Source organism: Chelonoidis abingdonii, chromosome 2 (genome assembly GCF_003597395.2).
Source record: "Chelonoidis abingdonii isolate Lonesome George chromosome 2, CheloAbing_2.0, whole genome shotgun sequence".
Classification (NCBI taxonomy): domain Eukaryota; kingdom Metazoa; phylum Chordata; order Testudines; family Testudinidae; genus Chelonoidis; species Chelonoidis abingdonii.
The window spans coordinates 68,352,825-68,378,653 of NC_133770.1; the positions used below are offsets into that span (position 1 = coordinate 68,352,825).

Below are 25,829 nucleotides of genomic sequence, written 5' to 3' on the forward strand. Positions count from 1 at the left end.
CTTGGTCTTCTCCTCAAGTTCTGTAGTCTCACATCAGTCCATGATAGGGCCGGAGGATTCAAGGACACTTAAAAAAAAATAGAAATAGAAACTTTTATTACAGAGGCTGCATTGTTTATAATCACAGTGAAGGAGTTTGTAGACTATTTGTAGCATCATTTACACATATCAAACATAGCACAGAGAGGCCACAGCAGTGAAGACATGGTGAGTAATGGGAAATGAGTGATTAATGAATCCATGTTTCTGCCGCGACTCCCCTGGGAAGGGGAGTTGCTTGAGTCAGGGCTCACTGGGGTTTCTGTGCATTGGGGAAAGCAGAGAGCAGCTGGGGGGAAAGTGCACTGAACATTACCCCCACAATTGCCACAGCAGTTACTCCTGGAATCAATGTTTCTGCCGCGACTCCCCTGGGAAGGGGAGCTGCTTGAGTCAGGGCTCACTGGGGTTTCTGTGCATTGGGGAAAGCAGAGAGCAGCTGGGGGAAAGTGCACTGAACATTATCTCTACATTTTCCACAGGATTTTATCCTACCAGATATTTCGCTGCTCCGGGTCACCTGGGAAGAGTGGAAGGGTCTTCTCTGACAATGTGGATTCCCCCTGGTCCATATGCAGCTTGCCTGTGTGCAGCAATGGTCCCTCCACCCCTCACGGCATAGTGGCGCGGATGAGTTAGCCTGACTGGGACAAGGACCATGATGGCTCTCCCTATAAACTTGCGCACGCACATTGCCCATGCTCTGGCTGAAACTTTTCAAGAGATTACAGAGGCCGATTACCGTGACGTGATAGACCAAGTCAATGGGCTATTCCACATCTACGCATGGATGCAGGCAGCCATAACCCCCCACCCTCCTCATCCAAAACATTTCCCTCCTTAAAATAAAAGCTGCTTACCAGGAACACGCTCCTCTGCTTCTTCTTCACCAACAAGTTCCAGCTGCTGCAACTGACTAGCTTCCTCCTGGCTTGAGAAGAGCTCCTGGCTGCATGTCTCCTGGGACTCCAGGGTGTCTCCCACCACCCCAGTACCCTCACTCTCGGTTTCCTCTACACCCTCCCCTTCCTCTCCCGGCTCTGAACTGTCCATCGTGGTCCTCGGATTGACAGTGGGGTCACACCCAAGTATTGCATCCAGCTCGTTGTAAAAACGGCAGGTTGTGGGGGCAGCACCTGAGCGGCGGTTTCCCTCACGGTCTTTGCAATAGGCACTCCGCAGCTCCTTTACTTTAACCCTGCACTGCAACGCATCCCGTTCATGGCCCCTTTGCAGCATGGACTTTGATAACTGCCCATAGGTATCAAAATTTCTACGGCTGGAACGCAGCTGTGACTGCACAGCTTCCTCACCCCAAACACTGATGAGGTCCTACAGCTCACCATTGCTTCATGCTGGGGCTCGTTTGGGGCGTGGAGGCATAGTCAGTGATTAATTGATTGATTGCACTCCACATTTGGCTGAGCAAACAGGAAGGGGATTTTTAAAATTCCAGGGGCATTTAAAAGGCGGGTCACCTGAGCCCAGGGCAGTGGAGTGTGAAACAATGAGCAGAGTGGCCGAAAAGATATGCTGGGATACCTCCTAATACCCTGGAGGCCAATAACAGCACTTTTGGTGTCCACACCTGATGAGCAGCGCTGCATCACCAGCACTGGAATCGCTACACCCCAAGCAGACCAGCTGTACAGCCAGCGCTGCAGCCAGGGAGTTGCAGCGCTGGCTGGGCTTTCCAAGTGTGTACACAGAGTGAGTTGCACCGCTGTAACCCCATCACCAGCGCTGCAACTCTCCAGTGTAGCCAAGCCCAAAGTGTTACAGGACTCTTTGTTGCTTTTAACGTGCTATAGTTTAAGTTAAGAATCGGAGAGCTTGGCAGAAAATAAGGTTTCATTTTGGCAGAGACACAGCTTCTGTTTTATACGACTAATACCAAAGAGAAAGTCCATCATGATTATAGTCCATTTTTCCCATTACCACACACTTGTTGTATGTAAGGAGTCTACAGCTCCAAGTTCCATAGAGAATGCTTTTGTTACTGCAGAACAATTCTATTTTATAGCTGAGCAGTAACAGGAGAGGATCTCTGCCAAAGTTTTAAAATCACCTATATAAAATGCAAAGACCTGGATGCAGAGTTAAACACCTCTTACTTATCACAAACACATGTGATTCTCATTTCTTTCACTGCATAGTATGCAATGTTAGAATATCTTTTAATCCTAGATTTATTTGATATTCATGGGAAGAGCAAATCATGTGGTGAAGTTTGCCGAAGGCCTTTGATTTTGGCATAAGCTACCTTTAAGTGCCCTTTTCTCCTTTAATTATGGTCTAAATTAGGTGAGACTTTCAATACATTGGCCTTTCTGAAAAAATACTTTATATCATGGAGCCTGGCAACACACACAGGGCAGGGTCAGACACATATACAGAAAGGAGAACAGAAGACATTCTAAGGCCTAATCTACAGAAGTGTACTGCGCCAAATACCATTTGTTCTAGCTAAAACGCATCCACACACAAAAGCAATTCAAACAGTTTAAAAATGTGTTAGATGCCATTTGGGATAGACTAAACTTCAGCAGGGTTAAATACCGTTTCACTCTGAAGTATTTCAGTGCTAGTGTACATACACACTGGCTGAACAGTTCATCTAGTCCTCCTACTGCTGTCCCACAGTGCATCTGTGGCCTTCAAAATCTCCCAGAATGCCACTAGTGTTACTTGTGGAACAGTGATAGCATGAATACAGGGCAAACCTGCAAGTCTCCTTAACACAATTCAACATGCATAAGAGCGTGCCTCGCTGGAGTGCCCCCTGCTGGCTATAGGTAGCTCTGCAATGTCCTGCTTTAGCTTCCTCTTCTGCTTAGGGTCCATTAAAAAGCCTACACCATCCAGATATTCAAAACAAACCCCATTTCTGGCAATCAATTTATTAAATCCTGCACAAAGTCTTTCAAAACCTCCAGTCTTCCCACAATTTCAAACTGGGCCCTGTCTTCCTGCTCTCCCAGTGTTTCTTGCCTGGAGTTTGACATTCTCTGCATTCTCCACAGATCTCCTTCTTGCTAGTGTCTTTACCCCTCTGACTCAGGGCCCTGGGAGGAGCCTTCTTACTCCCTGCAGTGTCTGTATGCATCTGCCATTCCACCTGCAGCACCTTTTCTCTCCAGGCATGTCTACACTTCAATAAAACACCCACAGTTGGCTTGTACCCACAGACTTGGTCTCGCAAGGTCATAAAATTTACAGGATAGACATCCAGGCTCAGGCTGAAGCCCAGGCATAGGATCCTCACCCCTGACGGGGTCCCAGAGCCTGAGCCTAGACATCTACACTGTAATTTTATAGTCCCACCGTCTGAGCCCTGCAAGCCAGTCAGCTGACGCAGCCAGCCACGGGTGTTTTATTACAGTGTAGACATACTCTTCGGGCCTGTGGTAGATAAGGAAGGGTCACCTGACCCAATAACTGATGAGGAGGTGTCAATATCAAGAAAGGGAAAATTGCTTTTGTAGTGAGCCAGCAACTCCTAGTCCCAATTCAAGCCCAAATTAATGGTGTTAAGTTTGCAAATGAATTGTAGCTCTGCAGTTTCTCTTTGAAGTCTGTTTCTGAAGTTTTTTTTTATTGAAGGATGGCTACTTTTAAACCTGTTAGTGAATGTCCAGGGAGACTGAAGTGTTCTCCTACTGGCTTTTGTATGTTACCGTTCCTGATGTCTGATTTGTGTCCATTTATTCTTTTACATAGAGACTGTCTGGTTTGGCCAATGTACATGGCAGAGGGACATTGCTGGCATGAGATGCCACATTTTTTCCACCCTTTTGTAAGGGAGGCCATGGCTGACCAAGACATCACAAGTCGTCTTCCAATTTCTTTGTAGCAGCCTCTGGTTTTATGTGTATGATCCCAGATAACTAAATTCACCTACTGCTGCTACAGCTTAACTGTTAATCGTGATGTCTGCTTGCATTCTGTTGTTACTGATTGTGTCAATGTATATGCATTTCATTTTTGCCATTCAGGAATAGTCAACACTCCTCAGTAACAGTTTTTACAGACTCCAGTATTTGTTGTATTGCATCGATGGTTGCAGTAAAGAGAGTGTGTCATATCATCAGCACATGTGAGGTTGGTTAAGAAGTGTCCACTAATGGAAATCCAGGGCTTGTATCTTAATAAATTTTCCATAAATGTTGAAAAGACCTGGGGACAGAATGCACACTTGTCTCAAACCTAGCGAAAAACCACTCACCATCACTCACATCTGTTTCCACTATGGTCTGTTGTTGACAGTAGAGATTGAACTCATAAGATGCTCTGCATGTCTGACAGTATCCTCCACAGATCGTCAGGTCAAACACTTGGAAGTAGTCAATGAAACACAATCAGTGGGTGATTATACTCACTGCATTTTTCAACTATATGACAGATATTTACGATTTGATCATATGTGCCTTGTCCGTCTCTGACACCAGCTTGTTGTGGTGGTAGTTCTGCTTCATTCAATCCTGGATTACGTAGAGTGGCATTTTATTTGCATTCTAAATCAGGGAGCTGGTATGATAATTGTTGCACTCTGTTATACCCACTTGTTTGGCAAGGGCAAAAATATTTCCTTTGTCCAGTGGTCTGGCCAATTTCTAGTCATCCATATGTCACTGGAAATTTTCCATGACATCAATACCATGGTCACCAATCACTTTTAGCAATCCTCTGGTACTTTATGTACCCCTAGTGCTTTCCCAGGTTTCATTTTCACAGCAGCATACCCCATTTCCTCTTACAGTATAGATGGCTCCGGCTCTGTACCCTTTTCTGTAATCCTGTACCATAAATGGCTCTGATGAGGCATGCAGATTATTGTGCCAATCTCTATCAGCATTTGATATCACCTTCAGTAAGAACTCTGTCTTCACGGTCTTTTATTATGCTTGGTTTCAGGGAAAACTTTTTTAGAAAGAAGTCTGACCACTGTGAATGTACCTTCTGTATTATTATTCTCTCTATAATTTCAAGTTCCTTGAATTTTGCCCTGATGCATTCATTCGTCTTGTCTAGTCTGCTTTTGAATCTGTCTGCTTAATGTCTTGTATTCTCTTCAACATTCTTTAGTCTCCAAGCCACTCTCTTTCATTCTGCATTGTTTTTTTGACAGCTCAAAACACCTTCCCTGTTAACCCTGATGCAGTCCAACCCTGACTTTTCAAAATGTGTGCTTTGGTAGCTTTGAGCATTGTAGTTTTCATTTTATTCCAAAGTTCATTCACATTGTTCTCCTCTTTCACTTATGAAAATGACTCAGTCTTGATCTGTACAGAAGTCATGTTGTTTTTGCTGATTTTGGACAGGTCCAGATATTGTGAACCTGCTAAACATCTTTTCTTTTTAAGTTATAATTTTAGGTTTCAGGGCTTCAGCATAATAGTTGATAACCTAACCTTCAGTCTGCACTTGAGAAAGTGTTTATTCATTGAATACAATCTCCAGTATCCCTGTATCATTACATAGTCCATTTGATTATTGGACATGCTGTCAGATGACCTCCATGTAAATATACATCTAAGATGTTGGGTAAGATTGTGTTTGTAATGACCAGATGATTAGAGCAGCAAAATTCAACTATACACCTTTTTCCTCTCATTTTGTAAATCCAGACCATCGTTTCCCATTACTACTTTATGAGTGCTTGCAGCTCCAACTTTCAGGTTCAGGTGTCCAATTACAAGGATGATGTCTGTGTGTGGCGTTTTAATGAGTCTTTCTTCAAACTGTTCATAGAACTCAACTGTGGCGGCTTGAGCTGCTTTCACAGGGGCATAAACCTGTATGATCTACTTATTAATTAGGTTTACTTGAAGTGAATCGTAATGATTCTATCTCTGATTGGATTACATCCAAGTACACACTTTGATCTCTCCTTGGATAAGATACACACAATCCTGAGCAGTACACCACATACCTGAGTAGTACACCACATACCCACCCATTTCCATGAAACGAACCCTACCATTCCATCACAGCTTTGAGATTCCACATACATTGATCTTACTTATTTCCAATTCTTTGGTCACAAGGACAATCTTCCCTTCACACATACTCCTCCCCATTCCATGCTCTTACTGTGATGATTCATTTATGAAGGTTCAGATCACTCTTCTCCTTGGTGCAATTATCAGGCACTGTATTTCTCAAAGGATTTGGTGCAGCACCATTATAATTGCAACCACTACTCTTACTGGCTGGAACTTCCTCCCCCATATAATTTGTTGCACCTTCAGGTCTATAGGGTGGGGTGGTCTCACCATCCAGCGCCACATGTGGATCATGTTAACTTTGTTCTTCCTGATAGTTCCCATTGTAAAAAGTACAGAGGGTGGTTTCCCATTGCTTTCCCACCAGTTTGTGGTTGCCATTGGTTAAACTGTGCTTTAACCCTTCTACCTTTCAGTGACATTTCCTCCACCTGGGATGCCACTAACGTTCTAAAATGCTCATTCATCCAAAGCCGTTGGCACTTTCTGAGGCTGTCAATCACAGGTGGTATCCATTATAGTAGCAGGCTACTCTACAACCTGGCCTGAAGGAACCTAAATATATAAGGTAATATCCTCAGCATAGACAACAACTGCTTATATAGAGTCCATGTCTCAAGAGCTTCCTTTCCTTACCTGATAGAATTCACCAGCTTGGCGCACATAACCAGCCACCTCCTTGTCAAGGGGATGGATCCTCCATATGAGTCTTTCAGCACTTTTGTATTCTTCCACCTTGCTCCATGGCACAGTAGGCAGAAAGCGTTCCGTCAGTGGAGCTGCTACTATGATATCAAGCTGCCCATTGTATAACAGAACCTGGAAGAAGACAAAGAAGTCAATATTAAAGAAACTGTAAAGCTCACTTAAACAAAATTTAGCTCTGCAGTACTTTAGATTCAGCACATTAAGCCCTGGGTGGCCACATGAACCTCTGGTGTAGAGTGGTCTAAAATTTCAAAGACACAAACATGACTTAAAGCCATCTTTGCCTCTCACAACTGGCCCCTGCCTGTGCTTTCTCGGCTGTGCAGAATTTCAGCCCTGTTCTCTCTCTTTTTCCAGGAGAAGATCAACCACCAACATCAACATTGCTGTACTCATACTATGGCAAAACTGGTGTCAAAAAGACCTGAGAAATCCAGATATTGCAAGATTTGTTTTAGCCCAACTGTCTCAAAAGTCTTCCAAGAGTCAATCAAAACTGAAGGCTCAGCTCCTTAAGAAGGCATATTGATAGCATGTTATTTGACTATGAATATTTATATCTACTATATGTGAATTTTGTATTTTAAATTACTGAAAGACAATGCAAAAGCTCAGTCTATGACTGAAGTTTAGAAAAGTAGACAGTCTGAGACAGCCAGGAATTAAGATCTCATTTAACATTCTCAAAACTGTAATTGAATCAGGACTTTAATAAAAATCCTACCAGCCATTATAACTCACTTCTGTGGAAGCAACCGAGCAGTAACAGTGATTAGGAATTACCACATCAGATATTTCTATGATGCACTTAACACCTCTGTTCAGGCAAAAATGTATCATTTTTCACAAAAATAGCAAAAAAATGATTTGATTTCATATAATACAAAGTAAGGTACATAAATATAGTAGTATATAAATAAAATCAGGATGAGAACTTAGTTAAAACATATGTTTAGTCTAAGATTTAGTGTTTCCTTAAAAATACTGCTTACATAAAAAGTTTGACATATTAATAAATGCCATTAACCCTTTGACATTGGGCCTGAGCATATGCAGAAAGTGAATCATGATGGGAGCACTACTAACCACAAAACAACAAACTACACATAGGTAGGTGTTCAAGCCAGTGGATGTCTTCTGAGACTCTCTGATGGGGCAAAGTTATTTTGGTGTGGAGGCTGACACACGTGACAATATCCCAGGCAAATCTTATGGAATTAAATTAAACCTTATTTAATTATATTTAATACTTCTGTGGTCCATTGTATTGAAATGTAAATATTTTTGTACCATTGTGGGACTTCTTTAGGAGGAGGAAGGATTAATGCAATCTCCGGAAGATAATGTGAACTTCAAAAGACTATGCTGAACAATGGTTGATCTTTTGGGAAAATACGTAGAGTGGAATTCCTAGGAAGTACTGGGGAGAACTGGGTTGCAAACCTCCAAATACAAACAACTTTTGAAACTTTGCTCTGAGGTGGGGGACCATTTGTCTGCTGATCATGGGTTATCAGAGGACAGTTCAATGACCTAATCTGGATTCTCTGGGGACCAACAGACAAGAAAGGACTTTTGAATAAATACCCTGAGTTTAAGCTGACTCAGGGCCTTCTTCCTGACTCAGCAAATGGACAGGACCTTTGGTCCATGGAGGGAAAGGTTGGAAGGACTTGGCCTACTGGCACCCTATAGGACTGTGTGCTAGTTCTATGCTGAGGCTGTTATGAATTTATGACCATAGAAGAGACCTCCTTTGTGGGGTCTGAAGGACTAATCACCTTCCAGAGCCCATGGCGGAATTGAGGGGACCTCTAGTAAGCTTCTGAGAATGCATGTAGGCTCTTTTATTGTCTAATGTTTTATCTATAACACTTTTACCCTAAGAATAAATAAGCTAGCAAAGAAAGAGCTGTGTGGTAGCTTATAACTGTTGCAATTCTTCTGTTATTACTCTCTGAAGAGAAGGCAAGAGAAGCCTGCTTAGACACCCTGTCCTTTGTTGGCAATAGTACAGTAAAGGCAGGGAACTGGTCAGCCTGGAGATACCCGGGTCCAAAGGGAAAGGGATGTGTGTCTCCATCAAAGAAAGGTGGTGGCCAAGGGAGCTGGAAGCCTGGAAATAGGTGCCCTTGCCATACCATACAGGGGAATTAAGGTACAGTGGCTCTGAACTGTCACAGAGGGGTTTCAGGCTTTTTACTTTCCCACTTGCCAGAGTAAAGAAAATTGGCTGAATCCTCAAAGTAAATGTGCACATTACTTTAGGAAAGGTGTATTATCTGCATTTAAAAAAAAAAAAAAAAGTTTCCTCACTCCAGAGTAGGGTTTCTTTGTAAATCCCATATTTAAGCAGTATTTACATTTTGTATCAAGCAGTATCTAACAGCAGTCTGGTAGTGCTCAAACTAACAAAAACCTTTGTATGTCGAGAATATGAACACATTTCCTGTGTGCTATTTATTCCTTGTTTCCCAAAATTTTGGTGAAGTTAAAAGCTTTTTTTTTTTTTTTTTATAAGGCTCATCCAAACTAGTTCAATAAAATAATTGCATTGTTTATATAAAGGAGCTTTGCCTCAAAGACCTCATGGCCACTGCAAAATCTTCTGCAGCTGTTATATTCAACAGCATGGGAACAATTATATCTGTGTTGTGCTCCCGAGTATAGGCTAGAACACAGAACAGTATTATACAGCCAAGATTATGCTTTAAACAACTCTGGTAAATCTTCTATAGAAATTCCACAAAGAGTATTTTAACACAGAAGTTACACACAGTCTAAACTAGCATTAACTTGTCCCATTGCATGTTACTGAAAAATCTACTTCTAGGAGAGAAATAAAGTTTATATAGCTTTATCTACATAAAAAACCCAGCAAAATGAACTTTTCTAGTACAAATACCAAGTCTTTGGATTGATTACAAATCATTACTTAAAATGACTAGAAGAATCATTGAGAAATGCCAAGTTACTCTATATAAAGAAATAATCTGCGAGAAAGGGAAGACTAATTGCTACTTTTATGTGTAACCCCTAATATAGTAAGATTGCTTATGATTTTTTTCCCCAAGAGAAACACAATCTCTTTCTAATGTTACAGTGGAAACCAGATTAAAGAGCAATCAATACAAGTGATGCTGAGGCAAAACCACAGAGGAGAAAAACTTTTCTCTATAACTAATGACACTTAATTCATAGGAGATTATAGCTTGCTTTTTAAATGCTTGCTTTTTACCACAATTTCACTCCTCTAAAACGTTATTATAATTTCTCCCTTTGCTCTTTCCTTATGTTTCTCAGAACTGGTTACCATGATTATTAGTCCTAGTAAACTGGGCCCGATTACACAAACAAGTACTCGGCTACATAGTTAGGTGTTGAGCCACAGAAACTCCCTCAGCTTCCCAAATGAGAAATTCAGAAGACATTTTAATGGTGGTAGAGATATGCCAGATCCAACACCATGGCCCTTCCCCGTCTCAGCCTTACAATTTTTCCTGCATCGCTAGCAGTTTAGAGCATATAGTATCTAGTGAGTTTGACTCTGTAGAGACTGTTGAGAATCCATTAAATTCCTCCATGTGCAAGTCAGCTGTGAGGCAGTCAAGATAGTCTTCCATGGTTTGCAGAAATAAAGTCTGATTGAAGACATGTTCAGATTGCACTCTGACTGATGCCAGGTACTTAATGTTAAATACATCTAGGAGTTTGGCTAGCTGAAGCAAGTGAGATTTATTCTAGACTTTTGCAGTAGAAACTTACTCTGTGGCCACAGAATCAAGGAAGAAATGTCTAATCAAAGGCCTGTGATCCTCTTTTTAGAGGAATAGAAAACTCACAAAGTTTTCCCCAAAGTTGTTCCATTGGTGGGTGCAGTAGAGAGGAAATGCAGCATTTGTCCTCACCCAAGCAGAAAAGTGAATGGTTTGGCTCCCAAACCACTGGAGGATCCAGTGTCACAATATTCAGATTTTTTTCTTAAAGCACCAGCTCCTGGAATCATGAGAATCACAGCATCCATTTTAAAAAGTTCCTAGCCTCATGTTTGCAAAGAAAAGCTTGAAAATGAATTTTAAAGGCTCAGACACAAGAGGGAAATAAAAAGAGCGATGAGTTTATTTTGTTTTAGAAAGTCTCATGATTTTTAAACCAATCATGATATTTTGAATGCTTGATGTTGTACACCGTGGGGATCCACAGGAGCATGGGTGGCACTGCCATGGGCCGGCTAGAGCCGGGGCTGCTCAGAGCTGGTGCTTGGGCCAGGGCTCAGGTCGACCAGCCAGATGGGGCTGGCTCAGGACTGAAGCCAGCCCCGGGCTCCTCTGGCAGTGCAGGGTGGGAAGTGGAGAGGGGAAAGGCATCTCAGGGTTCCAACTGGCTACAGGGGATGGGGCCTTGTGCAGAAGGGCGGGGCCAGGGGCTAGCCTCCCCGAAGGGGATGTCCACTCACCGTTCATACACAGGAGGCTGGGATTATCAATTAAAGGTTGTATTAACTTTGTACAGTGCTCTCCATAAAGTGTAGGACAGAGATTAGGGGAGGGGAGAGGGGCCTTGCCAGTACACATTTTTCACTTTAAAAATGAGGGTGACAGAAAAACATCACTGAGTGATTTTACCTTGAATAAAATGACAGACTTAATTTTAGACTGTAAAATTGCAGAAAATGTAATCTGTACCTTCCAACAATATACAGCTTTCTCTTCTTTAAACATATGCAATGAAATTTTAAAACTTCTTAACTACTGGAATAAATAGTAGTTTAGTCATCAAAACTGAAAGGCATGATTTCGTCTCAATTCGGCGATAGAAAAACATTATATTCCCTTCTAATTTTTAGCCTTGGGGATAGGGCTGCTAACCCTCCAGGATTGTCCTGGTGTCTCCAGGAATTAAAGATTATAGCATGTGATGAAATCTCCAGGAATTTGTCCAACCAAAGTTGGCAACCCTACTTGAGGCGGAGGCAGGTAATTGGCCAAACCATGAATACAAGTCACATCTTCCTGAATACTCCCAATTACAAAGTTATCGAAACAGCTGGAAGTTGTTTCAGGCTCACTGTTGAATGCAGAGAAAGTTGTGCTTTGCAAATCAGTCTTATTTTCTTTATTTTTTTAAACTAGTTCCATTGCCATAGCTTGTCCTATTTACAAGACATCATAATACTTTGCAGACAAACTTGTGCTCCTTTCCCAATGATCTAGTGACCCTACTCTCTAATATTTTGTGGTTTCCTGTTTGGGGAAATGATTCAACAGCAGCCTAAGCTGTTTCAGGCTGTGGAATGATCCCAGTTGGCTGCTATCTATCTCCATTTTGAACATGTTCATATTCACCAACCAAAATGGTGAGGAGATGTCAATAGATGTCAAGTTAGTGAAATATCTCCAAGGAAGTGCTGCATACTTATTCATTCGACTACTGGAGAGTTCTAACTCACAGCTATCGTAACATGTAGTAGTTTCTGCTTTGTGCAATTTGGTGCATTATGGTTGTTTGCCTTCATACAACGTTGAATTTTGTCAAATTGTATAAGGAAATGTTCCAAAAATCCTTCCTTACAGAATTAAGTTAAAGCCAAAGAAGACAGCAAGGACACAAGTTACTCTAAATTTGCTTTCAAGAAGTAACAGCGAACTGCATTTAGATAAATGAGTTTTTATAGTTCAGATTTTGACTTATATGAATAAACAAATGCTAAGACAAAGCAAGTCCCATTGATTTAGGGTGATCAGATGTCCCGATTTTATAGGGACAGTCCCGATTTTGGAGTCTTTTTCTTATATAGGCTCCTATTACACCCACACATACCTCATCCTGATTTTTCACATTTGCTGTCTGGTCACCCTACACTGATTGGACTTTTCATTCACCTTATACTTTTGGTAGTTGCACTGGAGAAGAAGCAGATTCTCAATACACTGGGTTGTAAAATCCAGGAACATGAGTCATCATAGCCTACATTTAACAAGTTGCGATGGAAAACTACTATACATAGTGAATACACTTAGTCACTTGCAATACTTTGTGGTTACTTTTAGACTACTGCTTCCTTCTGTAGAAGTAGTAGTTGTTAGGAGTTTTTTGACACTTTTTTGTTGAAACTTTTAATGAGAAAGGGTTGGTTTTGATGAATTTCTGAACTCGAAAATGTTGACAACATTTAGAAGTTTTTGAAACATCTCATTTTCACATTTTTTAAATGAAAAAATTCATTTTTCTAGTTCAAAACAACTTCAAATTTTTAGCTAATACTATTACAATTTAAAAAAAAATTAAATGGTCAAAATCTAAATAAAATATTTTTCAATTATTGAAATGAAACCTTTTGACTGGCAAAATCAAAATTGTTGTTTTAGATTTTCATGAACTGAAAATCTGAGATTTCAACTTTTCATCCCAATTCAGGATGGGAAAATTTTTCAAGGTCTAAAATTTTTGTGGGATGGGAAAACCATTTTGCACCTTCTTCTAGTGAGATGAGCATGATGGATAAAAAGTAGCTCTGAATAAGGCTTCCCCCTTCAATCAAGCCTCCAGATGGTTTGCTTTTTTTTGCAACAGCATTACACTGTTGACTCATATTTAGCTTGTGATCCACTATGACCCCCAGATCCCTTTCTGCAGTATTCCTTCCTAGGCAGTCATTTCCCATTTTGTATGTGTGCAACTGATTGTTCCTTCTTAAGTGGAGTACTTTGCATTTGCCATGATTGAATTTCATCCTATTTACTTTAGACGATTTCTCCAGTTTGTCCAGATCATTTTGAATTTTAATCCTATCCTCCAAAGCACTTGCAATCCCTCCCAGCTTGGTATCATCTGCAAACAATGTAAGTATACTCTGTATGCCATTATCTAAATCATTGATGAAGATATTGAACAGAACCAGATCCAAGATCACTCCCTGCAGGACCCCTACTTGTTATGCCCTTCCAGCATGACTGTGAACCACTGATTACTACTCTCTGGGAACGATTTTCCAACCAGTTATGCACCCACCCTATAGTAGCTCCATCTAAAGAAGACTGGATGCAGTGTCTCCTGAGAGAAGCCATGGGCTACAAGCTCTGCTTATGCTTCCTCTAGAATAGAGGTGGGAAAACTTTTTGGCCCGAGGGCCACATCTGGGTATGGAAACTGTACGGCGGGCTATGAATGCTCATGAAATTGGGGATTGGGGTGCGGGCTCTGGCTGGGGGTGTGGGCTCTGGGGTGGGGCCAGAAATGAGGAGTTTGGGGTGCAGAAGGGGGCTCAAGGCTGGGACCAAGGGATTCAGAGGGCAGAAGGGGGATCACGGCTGGGGCAGGGGGTTGGGGTGTGGGAGAGGGTCAAGGGTGCAGGCTCTGGATGGCGCTTACCTCAAGCAGCTCCCAGAAGCAGCAGCACATTTCCCCTTCCGGCTTCTTTGTGGAGGCATAGCCAGGTGGCCCTGCATGCTGCCTTGCCAAAGGCGCTTGGGATGGGGGCAGTGTGTGAAGCCCCCTGGCTGACCCTACATGTAGGAGCCAGAGGGTGGACATGCTGCTGCTTCCGGGAGCCACATAGAGTGGAGCAAGCCCCTGACCCTGCTCCCTGGCTGGAGTGCCAGAGCAGGGCACTCCCCGGACCCCACTCCCCAGCAGGAGCTCGAGGGTCAGATTAAAACATCTGGAGGGCCGGATGTGGCCCCAAGCTGTAGTTTACCCACCCCTGCTCTACGAAAACAAAGGTCACTTTCCCAATACTCCTGCTGCTCTCCACTGATTTGGTGAAAGAGAGCCAAGATCAGTCTACTCTAGAGAATTTGGTATAATCATGCCCATGCTTCTGAAGCCCTAAATCCAACTGTCTCCACATTATCTGCTGCCAATGCCCCTTCATGTGAGTAACTAGGCAGAGTGCACTCCTATTTCTTCTCCGGACAAGAAAAAATTCAGCTGCCTGTGAATGTAAATACTGATGCAGATACACACCACACATTATCAGTTCCTCAGAGGCATTTGAAGACTAACGGAAAACAAAAATCTATGAAGAGAGTAAAAGTCCTCTATTGTCTGAATGAACAGGCTGAAGAATCACAGGCATGGAGGGACATTTGTTATTTGTATCAAGGTAGTGCTAGTAAATGTCAGCCCCTGCCACAAAGAACTTACAATCTGAATAGACGAGACAGCCAAAGGGTGGGAGGGAAAACAGAGGGACAGGGAAGGGTAGGAGGGAAAACCAACACAGACCTGCTGAGCAGTCTTGGGCAAGAGAGAGAAACAGAATGCAAGTGTCTTGGCACCCAGTCCAGGGCTCTATACAACAAGCCACAGGGCATCTCATGCTCCTTATGTTAACAAATAAGCTAGTTCTAGAAAAACAGAAAGAAGCAAAACAAATAATTCCCCCAACCCTTTTTCTCCTTTGAGGAAAAGAGATATTTCTACAGTTTTGATTGGACTTTCTCTGCCCTGCTGGTTGGCTTTTTGCTCCGATCCTCACAACCCACAACTCTCTCTTCATAGTCCCTCAATTGCAGCTTCGTTCCATACCTACTCCTTACCCTCTTCTCCCCTGCTCTGTCTCCCAGACCCCCCCCACCCTTCACTGTTCCCTCTCCCTTCCCTTTTCTTTCCATTTAACTTAGTCCCTCCTAAGTAAATGCATCAATAAAAATAAAATCATGGCATTAACATGCCATTTGCCACCATCACGTAGTTCATTCTGCTTGTGTGTTATACCTAGTTCCCCACCCTGCGGCTGTCTTGTCCATTTAGATTATCAGCTGTTTGGGGCAGGGACTACTCTGTGTTTGTGCAGTGCCTAGCACAATGGGCCCTGTTCTTGGTTGGCCCTTAGGCACTACTGTAATAAACATAATCAATCAATCAGTGAAAATAGTACAATCAAAGCTCACTTTCTGCTTATATTTGGATGCACAAACTGATACAGAGGCAGTGTCCTAACTATTAAAAGTAATATTGAATAATACCAGTCTCATGAAAACTATGCAAGAGTGCTGCAGTGTGATTGTTTTCTCTAATGTACATTAAAAAAAAAACCCTCGTTTATTTTAAAGACAAGTTGATTTAAGTATTTATAGCTCCATTCACAATATCCTCTCTTGACCTGGAATAATATTTTCAAAGAGGAAGAAAGAGGTTTTCATGCAAGACTCTCTTAAATGGAGGGAACTCCCACACAAAACAGAACTTCACAGTTAAGAGTTTTTAATCAAATAAATAGGCTGTGTTCTCACAGAATTTCAAAAAAAAAAAAACCACAACAACCCACAATATTTGTATATACTTTGGAGCAGTTAAATTTGTGCCTATCCTTTTCTAAGTACGGTTTTAAGGTTTTAGCTAATGTATTAATAGTTAAAATAAGATGCACAAGTGCACCAAATGTGTGAAGTGGGATGTCATAACGGCTTAACTAACTGGAAGAAAGAACCTGTCTCCAAATTGTTGCCCAATGACAGGAATATAAAACAGAATTCCAGAACAGAGTGACAAGTTTAAAGGGAAATGTACAGTCCCAGGAAACGAACAGTCCCAGTCTGTTGCACATCAGGGGGTTATACTCTCTCTAAAAGTAATGAGCAAGGTTGCTGTGAAACATCTTTAACATTTTGAAGTTTATACAGAAAGAATGGCAATAAAAGAAGGAAAAAGCTTCAAGTAGTGGCTGTAAAAGTGGTTTAACTGATCTGGCATCGGGCACATCAGCTGAATTTTCCCTTAGGCTTGTAAGCTGCTGTGGGACTTTGACTCTGCAGTCTAACACAAAAGTCCACCCCATCCAAATAAAACACACACAGTACTTCTGTTATCTGGGGTTTTCAGAACCCACAGAAGGGGTAACTTAACTATTTCACTCCAGGTGGTGTCAGGAATAAATCAATAGGAACACAGCAAGTCCATCTGATAAGATTAATGCAAATAAGCATGCTCTTATTTAACACTGCAGTTTATTAGATTTACGCGCACACAGATATAAGCAACAAGTTTAGAACATCCCAGATATTTACCTAACATCTGGAACGGTATTGAGCAATTAACAGTGGCCAGTTGCTCACCTATCGGGGAGAAAATGTGTCAGGAAAAACCTCTCTCAAGTTGGCTTCAGAGGACTGCTCCAAAGTATACCCCATTAACTAACCTTTTATAATTAACTTCTACAAAACACATAGGCCATAATGACCCCCTACTGGATCATCACTTTTCAAACTTTCAATAAACTTTTAATATCAGAGCTGTCTAGATTCAAGACTTTCCAACCACCAAGGTTTTCAGTCTCAGTTGTTTACTTGTCTGTCCCCTCCTCCCATTCTGATAGCTGAAACAGCCAGCCAGATATGATCTTGCTTCTAAAAGCCTGTCTCCAAATTAACCCTTAACTATGTGGTGTTCTATTTCATTAATTCATGGTGGCTAAATGCACATAATATGGTTGCAATTGGCTTGATCACATTCTGGGGTACACACACCTCTCAAATCTGCTTCTTTTGCTGGGTCTCAGACCACTTCTGGAGGTCTGTCTTCCCCATTCTCCAGGGAGAAATAATTTTCCCCTTCCCATGAGGCTCAAAATAGTTCGTTAGTTACTGCACTGATGCACGGTGCCTGTAGTACCTTTCTCTCCATAACTATCAATAGCCATGCCTGGGTTCAGTTGTTCCTTGGCAGTGCCCAATGTCCCATCAGTTCCTTTGTCTTGATGATGCAGGACACAAAGCTCGCTCTGTCTCTCCTGGCTGTTTCTCCAGCTCCCTTAATGGAGCTCCAACCCAGGCCTCCTGGTTGGCCTCTTTGCAATGTTGCCAACTCTCATGATTTCTTCAGGAATCACATGATTTTGGCCAGTGATGGGGCCAGATGCAATAAGCATCCACTCTCTCACAAATTTCAGCTTTATCTCGGGGAAAGCCTCCTCTGACTGGCTGCCTTCCCCACTACCCTACCTGCTGGGGAAGAGCAGCTAATCAAGGCTGTTGAAAGAAGCAGGCAAAGCTCACTTCTTTCTCCTCAGGAGCAGACATCATTGTCACATGAGGGGAGGGGAAACAGGAAGCGGAAGCTTTAAAGTAGCCCCAGGCAGCTCTACACCCTTCACTTCTCTCTCTCTCCTCCCCCATCCCTGCAACACCTGGCCAGGGAAGGCGCAAGGGGGAGAGGGAAGATGCCCTGCAGCTGCAGAAGGAATAGAGGTGAGGCTGGGAGGTCAGAACTGATGGGGGACTGAGCAGAATTAACTGGACTGATAAATGTGTGAGCATTGACAACACTAATTGTCACACACACATGGCAAGGGGAGTTCAAAAATCAAAAAGACAGGTGAAAACCACAATAAAATCTTTTTTTAAAAATAGTCTCATGATTTTATGGGGTCTGACTCATCATTTTTGAACCTTTGGAATTGGCAATAGTGCCTGGAGCTCCTCCCAACTAAATGCTTGTCAGCTCTCCTAGACTCTCACTCTAGCCAACCACAGAGATATGCCCAGCACTTGCTGTTCCACGCTGGCTATACTACTAACTACCGCTACAGGCTTGCCTTCTACACTGGGGTCCTGTCACACAGGATTATCACCTACCTCTCTCCACTCTGATTTCCCACCTGGTGTCACTTCCGACTGGTTACATGATCCTTTCAGAGATGCACAAGTCCCAGAATGTCTGTTCCTGAGGGGAGAGAACCTTGGAATAGGCCTGGCTGGACCCAGACCACAACTAACCTTGGGAGACAGAATGCCCTATTAGTGTCCAAAACTAATCAAATAGTAGAAGCAGTGTAAACAGTCTCGAGCTAGTTCTTCATTCCCACTACTGACAGGGGCAAGAGCACCTCTTTCACTCAACTTTTTCTGCCCCTCTATAGCCAGCATATTAAGAATGACCAGCTTTGGAAGGAGGGTAACAATAGATGGGGGAAGGTAGGGCATAGGAGGGAGTGAAGAAGGCAATCTTGAAAGTACTTTCTTTCTCCCTGACAGTACATAAGAAAAATTAAATGTGGGTTGTCTCTGGAGAGACACCAGTCTATCCTGAGTGGACCCAACTGTGAGATCCCACATACTTCTAAACCTCACTACGTTCAGATAGTGACTGGTCATTGTTCCTAGGTCTATATCTCTCAGGCACACACCCAGGTGCAGACTCCATGTTTGACAGGACTCTGAAGTCCAGCCACTTTAGACCTTGGAACCAGCGTCTCAGCCCTCTTGAGCCCCCAGTTGCTTGGACTCTGGAGAAATTTGTCTATGTGGCCATCAAAGCTCTAGTTTATAGGTCAACACTTCAGGAACAATGTGGCAGGAAAACAAGGAACATAGGCTTAGATAGGACAGACACCATAATCATTCTTATGGCTCTTCTCTGAATCCTCTCCTATTTATCAAGATCCTTTCGGAATTAAGAATAAGAGGATTAGAAAATATGTCTTATAGAGATGGACTCAAGGAGCTCAATCTATTTAGCTTATTAAAGAGAAGATTAAGGGCTGACCAAAGTGACTACATGGGAACAGAAATATGGTAATAGAGCAGGGGTGGGCAAATTGTATGGGGCAGGGAGTTGGTGTGTGGGAGGGAGTGTGGGGTGTGGGAGGAGGTGCGCTGTGCGGGAAGGGGCTCAGGGCAAGGGATTGGGGCAGAGGAGGGTGCAGGGTTTATAAGGGGGCCCAGAGCAGGGGGTTGGGGTGCAAGAGGGGTGCGGGGTGCAGCAGGGACCTCGGGGCAGGGGGTTGGGGTGCACAGAGGTGCAGAGTGCAGGCAGGGGCTTAGGACAGGGAGGGGGGCAAGGTGCAGGAGGGGTTCGGGCTCTGGCCCAGCGCCACTTACCTAAGGCAGCTCTGGGGTGGCAGTGGCGCGCACCAGGGCCAGGGCAGGCTGGACGAAGGTTTCTAACCATTAGAGGAGTCAAGTTCTGGAACAGCCTTCCAAGGGGAGTAGTGGGGGCAAAAGACATATCTGGCTTTAAGACTAAGCTTGATAAGTTTATGGAAGGGATGATATGATAGGATAGATTAATTTTGACAATTGATCTTAGATTATCAGCAGATAAGTATGCACAATGGTCTGTGATGGGATGTTATATGGGATGGGAGCTGAGTTACTGCAGAGAATTCTTCCCTGAATGCTGGCTGGTGAGTTTTGCCCACATGCTCAGGGTTTAGCTGATCGCCATATTTGGGGTCGAGAAGGAATTTTCCTCCGGGGCAGATTGGCAGAGACCTTCCTCTGCAGCGTGGGGCATGGGTCACTTGCTGGTGGATTCTCTGCAGCTTGAGGTCTTCAAACCACAATTTGAAGACTTCAATAACTCAGACATAGGTTAGGAGTTTGTTACAGAAGTGGATGGGTAGGATTCTGTGGCCTGCTTTGTGCAGGAGGTCAGACTAGATGATCATATTCGTCCCTTCTGACCTTAAAGTCATGAGTCTATGCATGCCTGCCCTGTCCCCAGCCCCACGCCTCTCCAGGAAGCACTGCAGCCCCTGGGGGAGGGGGAGGGGTGGAGGGCTTCACGCGCACTGCCCTTGCCTCCCCCAAAGCTCCCACTGGCCACAGTTCCCTGTTCCCGGCCAATGGGAGCTGTAGGGGTGCGGTGCCTGGAGGCAAGGGCAATGCACAGAGCCCTCTGCCCCCCCGCCTGAGGGCCGCAGGGATGCGGTACCGGCTGCTTCTGAGAGTAGCACGGAGAGCAATCCCGTGGGCCAGATCCAAAGGGGCCAGATCCAGCCCGCGGGCCATAGTTTGCCCACCCCTGTAATAGAGGACTCTGCAATCTAGCAGGCAAAGGTATAACAAGATCCAATGGCTGGAAGTTGAAGCTAGACAAATTCAGACTCAAAATAAGGCACAAGGGTTTAACAATGAGGGTAATTTACCACTGGAATGACCTACCAAGGGTTGTGGTGGATTCTGCAACCCTGGAAATTTAAAAAAAAATGTTTTTTAAAAAATAAGATACCCTCTAGATCAAATAGGCATTAGTTCAGGGAAGTCCTACGGCCAGACTAGATGACCATAACGGTCCCTTATGGTCCTATAATTTATTCATCTTTAAGTACACTACAGAGTTACAAATCTTGGTAAAACAAAATCCTGAATGCAGCCTTTGCTCCACCTCCATGTTCCATCTGATCTCAACCCTACTGTTAGTCCTGGGTTTGGTCAGTGTCCTTAGGCCAGGCAGCCCTTCCTGCACTCCTTGGTTCTAGCTTCTTGTATGTGGTGGTGGTTAGCCCCCTTGCTTAGAGAACCAACCACCTTTTAAAACAGCCTCTTTCACCATTTTGCTCTTGTGCTTCAGATGGGGGAGTTATGGGCTCCAGCCACACTCCCCCCCCGCTTCAGTTTCTGTGTAGAATCATTCAAAGTCAATGGCCCTATGAGTAGAAAATGCATTATTCCAATTGGGGCGAGTCATTAACATCTATATGGTGGCTCTGTCATCGGTTCTCAGACAGTCTTTCCACTTAGGTATTAAGCTGTTACAAAATGGATGCTCTAATCCATAAAGGAGGTTACAGTACAAAGCAGAACCCCTTAGGGGGTGGGGAAGGGTTCATCCATACAATATGGAGTTCATAGTTTGACCCAGACATATCCCTATGGTGTCACAGGAGTTAACTGTTTTTTTTTGTAAAATAATTAATGCAAGGAAGAGGCAGCATCTTCAGATTTTCCATTCACAAAGCAATGCCTAACAATAATCAGCTGCAGAATGCTCAATAAGTAAACATGGAACCATGATGGGACCCCATCCATTACAAAATGGGTCCAAAAAGATCATTTTAGTTTTATTAAAAAATGGGTCTCCGAAAGACTATCATTCTTCTCCCTCATTATGTTAAATGGTCCCCTCTCCACTCCACGCCTCCTTTTGTTGAGGGTTATAACAAGCAATGAAATAAACAGGTCTGAAAGATGATTTTTGACTTCTAGTACCTGATAAATTAATGCAAATTAAACAACTAATCTGTGATTAACTGCAAAAACAGAGCAGAACATTTGTATTTCTGTGCAAAGCTACACAGGAATACAATTCCTCACCATCAATCAACAGAGGAAGGGAAAAGGGCTTCAACAGAGCTACAGTACAAAACAGCCAAATGAGGCTATCTTAGCTTTTCCTTAGGATTTTGGAACACAGCCTGATTCATTCCAGATGTAATACAGAAGACTGATGGCTGATGGCTAGATAATGATTGCTGATGGCTAGATAATTATATTTCATGTGTGTCTCAAATACTAAGTGACTAGATGTTAAAAATAGAACTGTCATGCAAGTACTATTCACAATACTAAGCAGGAGATCTAGGATCAGACTTTACAAAACTGTATCTGAGACAGAAGAATTAACAAACAGACAAATATAATACAACCACACCTTATGGCCAGTCAACAGAAGCCGAATTCATTCTTTTGAGTAAAAAGATAGTCACATGAACAAGATTTTACAAGGGAAAAAGTATGGCCTGCCTTAAAAAGATGCAAGTTTGACTCAACTTACCCCCAGCCAGGACTCAGAAATATCTCCAGCTTCTGAGGCGATATACCACAGGGAACAATAATTAGACATTTTAATTTTTGAAACATTTTGTAAATTTACAAAAGTTTGCCAGATAAAACAATCCACTGAAATAAATCCCACGTGAAAAAAAAAACAAAAAACCCACTCCCGGTACACCTACAATACAAAACAGGATAACAAAACACAGGAATAATTTTAAAATGCCTTCATTTTTGCCTTGCAAGAAGCCAGTGATGCACTACAACAGATCCCATGGGAAGAGTGTTCCAGGGGTCCAAGATCCAGCAGGAAGAACTGTACCAAGATCATCTTGAGACAATTAATAATTCCTATCCAGCCATCAACAACTGGCATCACCAACTTCCATGTGCAAATTGCCATATTCTATTAGAGATTCAATCTGTGGGTAGTTTAAGGGAAAGCTAAAATAAAAGTACTAGCCCAGTGGTCAGCCTCTCACATCTAGTAGATTTTTATAATATGCCCAAACTCTACTGAGTTTTCTGTCTTCCAGATTAGCTTACTTCTTGCTCCCATAGTCTCCATCTTTTTCATTACCCAGAATATAGCCATGAAAGACTGAGCTTCGAAAACATCCCACCAGGTTAAATCTTAAGGGAATGGATGTAAACTGCTGTGGACAGATCTCTCTCTCTCTCCAGTGAGCTCCTCATCCTGCTTGAAGGTAGATTCTCAATTTTTGTATGCTTTATCTGAACCCAATGACCATCTGAAATTATATGGCTCAACCAGAGTTCAAACTGCATCAGATTATTTGACTTCACAGGAATTATTCTAAATTACTCTAAATTCATACCAAATAAGATCCTCGTCAGAGACTTAATTCAACAAGTCTGAATTACCTTATGCATGCTCTCTAACTGCAATTCTTTTAAATCTATTACTTATTTGCTTTGAGCTGTAATTTTATGTTAAGGTTTTTTCCCCTAGCACTGATCTAGAATACTTTATCTGAGCACGAACAGTGGTTTAAAAGATAGCTATTTGGTAGGCAGGATATTCTGAACACAATTTATCTAATGTAACCAGTAGCAACATTTAGTAAAAAAACATGAAATAAAACACATTGCAAATGTGCACTTATTCTTTCAAAGAAAATTGCAAGATTACATTGAAAACTAGCAGATGAAGTTCAGCTAAGAAATGTACCAAATGGAAATTCATTTAAAAAGAAGTTTTGAGTCTTGTAGATCAAATTTGAATAATGGTTATTGAAAAGCAGAAAGTTCTGTAACCCTTAGCGCCAAAAGACAGCAGTTCTGCAATTTAAGTGCTAATTGTAATTCCAAGTGTCCAGACTAAATTAATTCCTAAGAAAATTTGTATTGCAGATCTGTGTCTGTTTTTTCAAATCTAATGGTTTTTATATTTAAAAAAATACTGTCAATTTAAAAGGATGTCTGAGGGAGAGTAAGAAGGATACTTTTATCTGCTTCATTCTCATTCAGACATGACTAAAAGATATCCATTTCCTTAAAAGGAAAGCAGATGGTAAGACTTCAAGCTAGGACAAAAGTAAGTGTGGCGTAATTCACATCTTAAAAAGCTCTCACTACAATAAATAAATAAAATAAAATGCTGGCACGTTCTGGTTCATATACTGTTGCTGTAGCAAATAAACATGTAATTATGATCAACTCAATGATTCTTTGCTTTTACTCTGCGATCCTTGTGCGTAATAAAATAGTTCTAATGAAAGTCCAAGTTAGATGCTATTCTTTTAAACTGAACACATTATGTGTTACACTGTGCTTTTGAGTTCAGGAGCTGGCAAAAGACCTTACTGGATTTGGAAGATTACTTTGGGGATTCTAATGAACTATATGGATGTGATGCTCAAAGTGAATTCCCATGTAGATAATTACTCATTTGGTTTTACCGTAGACATCTGAAATGTCTCTTCCATTGTCACAAGAGAGACATAGCTTGACTGTTTCCAGTATATTGATATGGTGCCAAAACAATGACAGGTGATTTAGAGATAATGTTCCTGCACCAAAAAACTTACAGTCTAAGTAGACAATGTATGGACGAGAGAGTGAGAACTGCAACAAGTAGCAAAAAGAATAAAGACGCAAATGTTTAGCAAACTGAAGTAGTGCATAGTGGCCTCAAAAATTCCAATTTCAAATACACTTCAGATTAATAATTAAGTGATAAGCACTTATCTCGTGAACTTTCAGGCTACTGAACTGAATAAGCTGAGTGCAGTTTTCCTTTAATCAGAACAAGTTTGACATCCAAATTTTATGGTTTAGTGTAGAATAAGCAAGTACAATAAACACAATGGTATGGATTTTAAGCTGTCAGTGTGCTAATTAGGCAGAGAAACATTAAGACTTGAATACTGGGGAAGAGTGAAGATGCATTTAGCTGTGGTTTAATGAGGTGTGTAACATAAGTGACAGGCTATGTAACTTTACAGCCACAATTTCCTGACTAGATGAACTCTTAAACCCTGCAATACTAAGCCCTAACCCCAAGGCAAGTTAACCTCTCTAATGTAACTCTTCATAGGTGATCAACAACATTCCAATGCTGGCCTACAAAGTTTTCAGGGATCAACACAATATCTTGGCAACAGGAAATGCCTATGGTTTCATAGTAATCTTAGCTCCGATTAGAGCAAGCACCATTTTCCACTCAAGCCTCAACATTTTTCAGTTCATGATAATCTAGTTTATTAGCTAGATGAGTTCATCGGCTGAAAAGAGAATCTTCTAAGGCCAGGTCTACACTACGAGATTAAATCGATTTTAGATATGCAATTTCAGCTACGAGAATAGCATAGCTGAAATCGAATATCTAAAATCGATTTACTCACCCGTCTTCACTGCGCGGGATCGATCCGCGCGGCTCGCCATGTCGAATCCGGAAGTCCGGTCGTCTAGCTGGAGTTCCGGAATCGATCTAAGCACGCTCTGGGATCGAGATATCGCGTCCAGACCAGACGCGATATTTCGATCCCCGAGCAATCGATTTTAATGCTCCGATAGGGCGCGTAGTCTAGACGTGCCCTATGTAGCCACCATAAGTGGATTTCAATGTCTAGGGCATCCAACAATCAGCAGTCACAGCAAATAAAGTTTAGGTGACAAGAAGGGTGCATCTACAAAGAACACCTACTTAAAAACATCTCATACAAACTGAAAGCATGAACCTTGAAAGAAAGCAAATCTCAGCACTGGAAAAATGATATTTGTAGCATTCACAAACATCAAGAAAAAAGTATTCTGGTTAGAGCATAAGCCTGGGAATCAAGAGATTCGGGTGGGGAGGGGAAGAGGGAGAATCTTTCAGCTGTCTTGCCACCGCCTTCCATGTCACAATCTCCAAGTCACAATCTCTCTGCCTCCCACACCCAATATGAAAGTGGGGAAAAACCACCACCACTGAAATAAGGAGTAGTTAACACTTACGAGGGGTTATGAGATTCTTGGATGAGGGGCACTACTGGATTACTAAAAGCAGCAGAGAATCCTGTGGCACCTTATAGACTAACAGAGGTTCTGGAGCATGAGCTTTCGTGGGTGACGA

General features: G+C 42.3%; 1 protein-coding gene across 8 annotated transcripts in view; it reads right to left on the reverse strand.

Moving 5' to 3' along the window:
* Positions 1–25,829, reverse strand: part of CPVL (carboxypeptidase vitellogenic like) — a 119,420-nt gene that overhangs the window by 14,451 nt on the left and 79,140 nt on the right. For 7 of the 8 annotated variants that reach the window (XM_075062420.1, XM_075062419.1, XM_075062421.1 and 4 more), the window contains one exon: positions 6,681–6,863. In XM_075062420.1, coding sequence (XP_074918521.1) covers positions 6,681–6,863 — 183 coding nt within the window. Of the gene's footprint in view, positions 1–6,680; positions 6,864–25,829 lie in introns of those variants that run through there. The other variant, XM_032774878.2, reaches the window with a different exon arrangement.